The sequence below is a fragment of the Cloeon dipterum genome, chromosome 2 (assembly GCF_949628265.1).
Source record: "Cloeon dipterum chromosome 2, ieCloDipt1.1, whole genome shotgun sequence".
In the NCBI taxonomy this organism is placed as follows: domain Eukaryota; kingdom Metazoa; phylum Arthropoda; class Insecta; order Ephemeroptera; family Baetidae; genus Cloeon; species Cloeon dipterum.
In genome coordinates this window covers 4,453,299-4,462,208 of record NC_088787.1, presented here as the reverse complement: position 1 = coordinate 4,462,208, position 8,910 = coordinate 4,453,299, and the positions used below count along the sequence as shown (strand labels likewise).

Genomic DNA, 8,910 nt, shown 5'->3' with positions numbered 1-8,910 from the left:
TATTATTGTTATTTATTTTTACGATCAAAGTCCAAAGAACATCAAGCTTGTGGTTTGCTTTGTTTGCTAGAAGTTCTCAGTTTTATTTGCCAGGTCAGGAGTAAAAGACCAAACATTTAGGAAGTGCATTTATCAAAGAATTATAGTTTCAGAAATTATAAATAATTTCGTATGTTGGCAGAAAAGATCAAACTCTTGTATAATTAAAAAAGGGACCTGTTGCACTTCTGCGCAATTAAACCCTTTCGTCTTAAGTTGCTTTGGATGAAATGGTTTAGAAAAAAGCCTAGCACTAGAATAGTTGAAGAAGAGCACTCGGTAGACTTGGGCTTCGGAAGGTCCAACTGAAACAAATCGCACTGGACGCGTGGCACACTGGCAAGCGATAGAGCCAAGTCGGCGGTTCCATGTGCAGAGCGTTGAGAAAAGTGAGATTTTATCGCAGTCTCGATGTTGTTTTTTCTAAGAAACAAAGAAAAAAATCTAGGCTTACAATTACCAGCGAAAAATTGCTGCGTTAAAAAAACTACTGTTTGTCTTTAGCCCTCTAAAATACAAATGAAGTAGATGATAGATAAAAAAAATTGGGTCGCGATAAGACGCCACTGCACGCGCCACATAACTCCCGTCAGAGCATCTCGCGTTTTCGACCAACGCAAGCAGATAAGAATTTGAGATAAAAGCGATGCAGAATTTGTCCGTGCAAAAAGTGGCGAGTCGCCCAGCCTGTTGAGTTACATGAGCATTTCGAGGCTTTTCATTAACAAAACATTTTGCCATCTTTCGTCTAATCTAGCTCATGATGATTAGGCAAAATGTCCAAAATTCAAAATATACTTGGTACAATATAAGAAAAATTCAAGCAATATCTTTCTAGCATTTAAAAACACTACCGATAAGTGTTGAAATATTTCCTCGTGCCTGCTGTAAATTTTGCTTTGGCATTATCTCTGTTGCCATGGCAACGCAGTGGCTAAATCCAGAACAATAGTTGTCATGCGACGGTTAATATCTTATCTTTTTATCACTGACGACAGGACAGCAGCTTTTGTCTTTTCTGTCACAAAATTATGAACGCCAACAATTCAACCACCATCCACCGCAATTAAATTATAAATTAAAGCAGGCAAGGTGTGAGAAAAAGGCCAACATGATAATTGTGCAACAATTTTTTATTTAATTGAAAACAATTGTTTTTGGTTAATTTTGAAAAGTTAAAACATTCCAATTTATAAAATTCAGTGTGAACATGATTTAATTTTGGAAATGTATTCAGGATCATCTTTAAGGTTCACTTGCGATTAGTGTAATGAATCCATTTCCATCTTGAAAATCATGGAAAATTATCGTCCATTAATACGAATTATTTCGCACTTGTCCAATAGTATTCCCATATAGCATACCAGCTCCCTAGCTAAAAATGGTCTGTTGCAGCACTGTACTCAAGGGGAGACAAGGTCAGATAAGGATGAAAAACAATATTTAAGCTGCGATAAGCTTATACGAGCGACGCCTGTGTAAAGGAAACTACTTCTAAAATGACGCAGACCCGAAGATGTGCAATAAATAAATAAATTATTTAATGTGAAGAGCTCTTACTAAAGTCTAATTAAATTGAAGACATTACCTTACAGTTTGAGAGGCACAAAGTTAATAACCTGAATTCAATAAACAGGTATTTATTTAATTCAGTGGCTGTCCCTTGCGCGTAATAGATGAACCTTATCACAGTTATTTCTCCTGTGCAAGCGACAAAGAACAGGTTCAGCCACTCTGAATCGTATAATCTCTCTGATACAGAAAAGCTGCCTCCTCCTTAGTTCTGAAAGCGTCTCCTTATTATGGGCCTGCCATGCCATTTATTTTGAATGGAGAGGAGAGCCATCAATCGAACCATCAAACTAAACAGCCATCCATGTTAGATAAGCATGGCAGCACCTGATAAGACGGAAATTTCGCGTGACTCTAGTTGTCATGCGGTGATGGCATCGTCCAAAGTCAAAATTCAGCAAAGAAGCGGTCATCAGATAAGGGATGAGTTTGAAATTGGTGTAAAATAAGGAAGATTAGAAACTGCAATGTTTATTTAATTTCATGATTGAACCAAAAAATAAATTATCCTTCCCCACAATTTTTACTGACGTGTGATGTTCCCACGAAAAATTCAATAATATTTGATGATTATTTTTTAAAAATTGAAACTTTATTATTGCTCACGGAGGCGCAGTCACGATAAGTACAAGATTAGAGAGTGAATACGCGTCCTAATTCGTAGATAAAGAACACCGTCGTATAAAATACACACATAATCTGCTTCTCTCAGCAGAGAATACCGCGTAATAATCATTTTTTAAACGCTCCTTCTTGAACAGCATGAAGGACGAAATCTTTCACGACATCACCACTCAAGAGCTTGAAGCCATCACTGTTCATTACAGCAGTCAAATGCTCCATGCAGAACTTGAAAACGAAATCCTTGAGTTCCTAAAAAGAAATAAGTGTCTCAACCAGACATTTTATTTTAAAATTTTAAATTTAGGCACCTCGGCAGCAAGCAGAATTGCTTTATCGTAAATCGATGCAGCGTTTTCCATGGTCACGCCTCTTTTGATAATTTTCAGGCACTCCTTTTGCAGATCAGTCATTTGATAGAAGTGGGCCAAGGCGAATAGCTCTTTAATTTCAGTTAATCTTTAAAAAAACACACAACATTGCAATTAAAGTTATTTACCCAGAGCCAAATCTGGTTGCAAATCAACCTCGTTGGTGTAGAAGTATTTCAAAAAGGCGAAAAACGCATCGTAGCTGTGAGGCTCGATGATTTGCTCTCTTATGTAAGCATAAGTTTTTGTTAATTCGCAAGTTAAAATATTACCTTTCGTTGCTCTCTTTCCAATTGCCCTGGAACATTATCTTAAAGACGGCGCATCGCATTAACAAAATTGTTTTGTGCGCGTGGATTTTCTTTCCCTCGACCACGAAAACAACGTCAGCAGATTCCTGTCCAGCAAGGTTAATCGTGCTATAAATTTTGGAATTAAATGTGTAATATTCATTACGGCGTCATCAAAATGTTTCTTGAGCCATTCCCATTCGTGACTTTCGTTTTCAGTGTTCTTTTCCTCTATTGGCTCATCATCAAGGTTTGTACGTAATGGTTGGAATGTAACGGTGCCATTTCGAATTTTCGCAAAAACTTCATCCAGTGATGTGAATGAGGTTTTTGTCGGACTTGAGTTTCTTTGGCCTTAAATTTGAATTCGTGATGGATAGTATTTAATTACTTTTATAGACACAAAATCCCACCATTGAATTTACCCCAAGCGAATACTTCATCTGCTTCTGTGACTGCAGCACTCGTATGGCGAGTGTAATGGGCAGCCACGTCTCTTATCCTGTCCAAAAACCAAATTAATATTGATTAATGCCCAATTTTTGTCACATAATATTTCATTCATCATCGGTATTGATGCTTGTCTTTTTTATATTACCTGCCAATATTTCCAGATATCATAGTTGGTCGGTGTGAACGTTTATCGGTTCCATTTCCAAGCTGGCCATTATTGTTGTATCCCCAAGAATAGACTTTTCCATCGTTGGACAAGGCCAGGACATGATTTAATCCACAAACAATTTTTGTAATTGTGATGCCTTCCAATCCTGGCACTTTGCGTGGAATGTTTTGCTGCTTCACGGCTTCTGCACTATGGCCCAGAATACCATCTTCATTTTTTCCCCAAGCAAGTACCTTTAAAATGAATGATACAATAAAATAATAGATTAGGAATTTAATAATATTTTCATTTTGTCTATAATAAATAACTTCCACTTTAAAACACAATGCTGGTGAAAAATATTTATAATACCCGAAATAGAAAATAGTTTTCACCTCTCCTGAGTCTAGGAGTTCTACAGATGATTTAAATAGACAAGCGATGGCTGTCACAAGTCTCCCAGCCGCAGGAAAGTCCAATTTTTTTGGAAGAGTTTGGTTATCATTGTGTCCCAGTCCCAACTGCCCTTCATCGTTATGACCAAAGGAGAAGACCTTTAGAGTGTGTTTTTTGGAAATTTTAAATTAATTCGAATGACATTTATTTAATTTAAACCTCTCTATCTGATGTTAAAACCAGAGTGTGCCAAGAGCTGCAGGCGATTTGCACAACTTTTTTTGCTGTCAAAATTCCTTCTATTTTTGTTGGGATCAAGGTTTCTTTTTTCGTACCCAGTCCAAGCTGGCCGTAATAATTTTTTCCCCATGCGTAAACTGAGCCGGTAGCAGAAATCGCAAAAAACGTAAGACATGCGAATTGCAAATCTGAAGAAGAACATAAAATGTTTTTTGCGTGTCACATCAATAATTATCCTTAATAAACTTCACCTTGAATGTTTTGTCCGCACAATTGTTCAATTTTCGTGTGCTCTGTGCGTGGTTGCTTGTCGCCAGTACCAAGAAATCCATCTCCGTTTTCCCCAAAGCCGAAAACTTGGTCATCTTTCGTCACGTAAATTGCGCCACCATCTTTGAATGTTAAATGGCGCACATGAGAGGATGTTTGTTGAAACTAAAGCGTCCCCCATTCCCGAGCTTCAAACTTTGAATTTCTCCATTTATTAACAAGTACTCTGAGCATATTTAAGTGGCACCTAAAAATTTCAACGCCAACAAATCCCGTCCAATCGAATTCATTTTGAACAGCTCATCGGTATTGTTGGCAAAGTATTCTCAGATACTCGAAAATTTCTCATCTCGATGGACGTTTTAGTTCAACAATAGTTTTTAATCTCAAATCTCTAACATTTGAAATGCCTGTAATATAATTTAGCAGCGCACAATTGAAGCTAAATAATAAAGACGAGCACCAGCAGAAGCTAACTTAGATATTGTCCATTTTTCCTACTAGATTTAATTATACAAGTTAGAACTTTGTAAAGAATATAATTAAAAGCTTACTAAATACGACCGCAAGCCTGATATTCCGCTTCAGTTCGTCGCTGAGCTCCCGAAATATTTGCCACTTATCCAAGAGGTCCGACATCGCGGCGGCAGCAGCAGACTCCGCACCTATTCGAGTTCTCCTCACAATCAGCACTGCTTGCAAGAGAAGCAGACAAGAAATTAAGCTTTTTTATCTCTCTTGGCACCGACGTAGGTTAATCAACGAGTCGGTCGGTTACTGTCTGACTTTTATTGCCGATATCGAATTTTAAACAAATAATCAGAATACACGGCGCCACAAAGGAGATTGTGACTGGAGTAAAAGTGCGAAAAGTGCTTTGGAACCAGTCAAAGTGAGCTCTTTTAATAATTTAAAATATTTTTTATAAATTACCAATTAGAATTAAAAATCGCCGAGACTGTTGTAGCTGCCTCGAGTAATTATTAATAATGATTCTTTCAATTTTCTGCTATCTCCTCACTTTGACAAGGCCCATATAAAGGACAAATTGTGCAGAAAAGTGACAAAGAATAGAATATCTGAATGAATTATCTGCTAATAATTAAAACTGAGCGATTTTACTAAAATAGCAAAAGTTTTGAATATTTTTTCAAGTTGCTTTGGAGGAAATGTTGCAAACAAAAATCGAGCAAAGTTGAAGGAGCGGCGATGATGTCAATTGTCAACTTGAAAAGTCCAACTCGCGTGTAAGGAGAATAGATTGATAAAACGAGTTGTTCAACTAATGCCCGCGAGTAAGTTCAAATTCTCATTAATTATTTATTAATTATTATTCTCCATTGATGCACTCGCCCATCTGGCAGTGGCGGAGACTCGACGACACGCGACTAACCTGATGGCCTTTTTGGTAAAAGTGTCCGGCTTCAGGGCGACGCTCAGCGGCCGGATGAAGCTTGAGCTGACGAAAGGTGCGAGCTTCCATCTGGACTCAAAAAAGGCACTAATTCTAGGCTAATAAGATGCCCATCCTGCACCGACAACCGTTGAAGCACGGGTTTATTCTATTAATTTATTTTTTGTTTAATTATAATCACACCCTAGAAAACCGTTTTACAAATCACATTCGAATCTGCGCAGTTTTTCCTAAACGCCTCCTCTCGTTCCCTAGGAATGTCCTTCATTCATTGATTGGTGTTGCTGTCGGCCTTCTTCCTTCCCTCTCCTTCCATTCGTGCCCCTGAAGTCACTCGAGTCGCGTGCCACTCTTGTTGCGGGTTGCATAAGCTGCTCGATCTGCAGGCGTCAGAAAAAGCACTGTTTGCTTTAGAAAACTCAAATTTATTTGGAGAGCCGACAATTTTTCCAGATAACTTACATATTAATCAATTTACTTCGTATAAATAAAAAATAAATTATTTTTAGAGGCAAATAACGAAATGCTAGAGTTTGCTTCAATTTGTTGACAAAAACCAAATCAATTTTTCAAGAAGGGTCCTTGATTTGGATGCATGCGATTTTCTTTTACAGAAGATGGACACAACTGTTAATAATGTAAATATTTTCAAATATTTGGAGTGGTATTGATCAAGTAAAATTAAACTACTAAAATGCTCTACATTCACCACGATTTATTGGAAAGTATATATTTACAAAGATTGGTCGGATTAAACGCTAATAATTACAGATTAAGTATAGGAAGATTGTGCAGAGAAATTTGTATGTACATCGAAATTGACACAAGCCAAATCACGCATGCTGGAAAGGTGCAAACCAGCAAGTAGCGAGAGAAATTTTATTTAAATTAAAAAATAATCTTTCAACCACGGTCAGCCCTGCTCCTTCATTTGTGGCTGCTAATTTTTCCTCTATAAGCATAAGGAGAGCCGTCGGTAGAAAAAGTAACACCCAAAGTGGACTTTGGACTATACCTGCGGGAGCAAATAACGCTTGAAAAATTTCCGGGTGTGAAAGGAGATTTTGTTGCTTTTCTTAAAAACACTCGATTCTCTACAATCTAGTTGTGCAGCTTCACCTCAGTTTTTACCCAGCCAGCAGGTTCGTTTTCGTGGGAGATAGTTATTTGCCACTTTTTTAGCTCATCTTGCAGAAAACTAAGTTTAATGTTTGTTTCGATTTTCTGTTTCTTCCGCGCAGCTTTTTTTCTTAATAAAAGCTTATTTATCAAACCTTTTCTTACTTTTTAGTCCAGAAATGTTCGAGTCATGGATCTTTTCTGTTTCGTCATCGTTTTGCTCCACGTTTCATTGGCCACCACCGCCGACTTCTCTCAAGTTTTCAAGTGGCAGGATGAGTTGGACTACGAGTGGCCTTCCGAGAAGAGCAGGACACATGCCCTGAAAGTTGGAACTTTTAAACCATCGAATTTTGAACCTCGTTACATGGCTGTCTCAAGAACAAGGATCTTCCTCAGCCTTTTTAGAACTGTTGGCATTTCGGTGACTCTGGTGTCTTTGCCGACGAGTCTTCGCGTCCTCTGCGCCCCCGAAGCTCACTCCGTTTCCTTCTTGGGACATGCATGTAAGTAGCAAAAAGCGGGCTATTCGGTGTATAATTTAAAGGAAAAAATTGTTGTGAAACGAATGAGGTCATGTACATGGTTATACGAGTCACAAACTGAGGGAAATCGATTAAATTTTCTTTAATTTTCGAAAATGTTTGTAACTTTACTCATGAAATTGGATTTCCAACTGTTTTTCTTTTCCAAAAAGCACGAAATCTCTTGTTTTAAATTAGGACTTGAATTTAAATTTTGGAGAAAGCTACAGGTTGGCCGCATCGGATTACAAATTCTTCAGTCAAGATTCAAGATAATAAATTCCTCTTTTTGCAGGGCTATGGAGACTGCAACAAGATTGAACGAGCGAGAGGGCTGGAAATGGATTCTGTCGGCCGGCTGTGGGTGCTGGACAGCGGTAGCGAAAAATGCGATGTAAAACTTTGGATTTTCGACTTGTTCAACAACGATCGTACCAAACTCGTTCATCGGTTTACAATTCAAAAATGGATGCACGACTTGGTGCTCGACGAAACGCCCAACGGATATTTCGCCTACATCGTGCGGTGGGAAGAAGATCACATTGTCGTCTTTAGTTTGGAAAGAAATCAATCTTGGAATGTCTACACGGCTGGAATCAAGGCTGTTTCCATTGCCGTTTCCCCCAAGAGTAAAAGGATGAGCAACCGAGAAAACTCTACCTTGTCAGATGGGACTCTACTGAGCTATATTCAATTCCCGTTACCACACTTCGCATCGGAACTCAATTTGCAAAACCGTATCTAATTGGAAAATGGGCCGCAACGGATTTGTATAGAATGCTGATGGATAAACACGGGACCATGTATGCCGCCTTTTTGTATAAGAATTACACTTCCTCGTGGAACACTTCCCACACATTTCAGGAGCAGCGTTTTCATGAGGTACGTTAGCAATTTAAAATAACGTTTTATAACAGAATAAAACAGAACCGTGCACTAAATAAAAAGATATCGTTCGTCAAACTCCTAAAACTTTTCCTTTGCTTACACAAATGAAAGGAATACTTGACCCTATGATACGTTGCTTTCCAAAAATAAAATTCACCGTTTGTCATTCATGAGTCGTTGCACTACTTGGTTTTAGGTCGCTGGACTGAGAACCTTTTGGCCGATTAATTTCGCCTTGGACCGAAGTGGAACAATTTGGATGACGGTGTTTGATAAATATGGAAAGCCAAGATATAGACTTTTGAAGGCTGCAGTCGACGCAAAATCAAAAACCTTTGAGGTCAAACACAGACAACATTTTAATATTAAAAAGGAATGAAATAAGATCTAAACTTTCTTCGTATTTAATTCCAGCCAAAGAGCACTTTGTAACGATGAGTGTTGATCAAACCAGAGGAGGCAAATGCTTATTTATTTTTTCCAGCGAAAGGGTGCGAGATATACCCGAGACGGCTGTTGGGCACTACTCTTCTTCTTCTTCTTCTCTTCGGATCATCCGTGATTG

At 38.3% G+C, this 8,910-nt stretch overlaps 1 protein-coding gene across 1 annotated transcript; it reads right to left on the bottom strand.

Annotated features, from left to right (window-relative positions):
- Positions 1 to 2,343: 2,343 nt before the first annotated feature.
- Positions 2,344 to 3,514, bottom strand: LOC135937389 (RCC1 and BTB domain-containing protein 1-like). The gene is made up of 7 exons (XM_065480541.1): positions 3,492 to 3,514; positions 3,307 to 3,395; positions 3,060 to 3,247; positions 2,876 to 3,000; positions 2,732 to 2,829; positions 2,544 to 2,674; positions 2,344 to 2,484 (listed from the first exon to the last, which is right to left on the bottom strand). Exons 1-7 carry the CDS (start codon positions 3,512 to 3,514, stop codon positions 2,344 to 2,346), a joined length of 795 nt encoding a protein of 264 aa, XP_065336613.1.
- Positions 3,515 to 8,910: the final 5,396 nt, after the last annotated feature.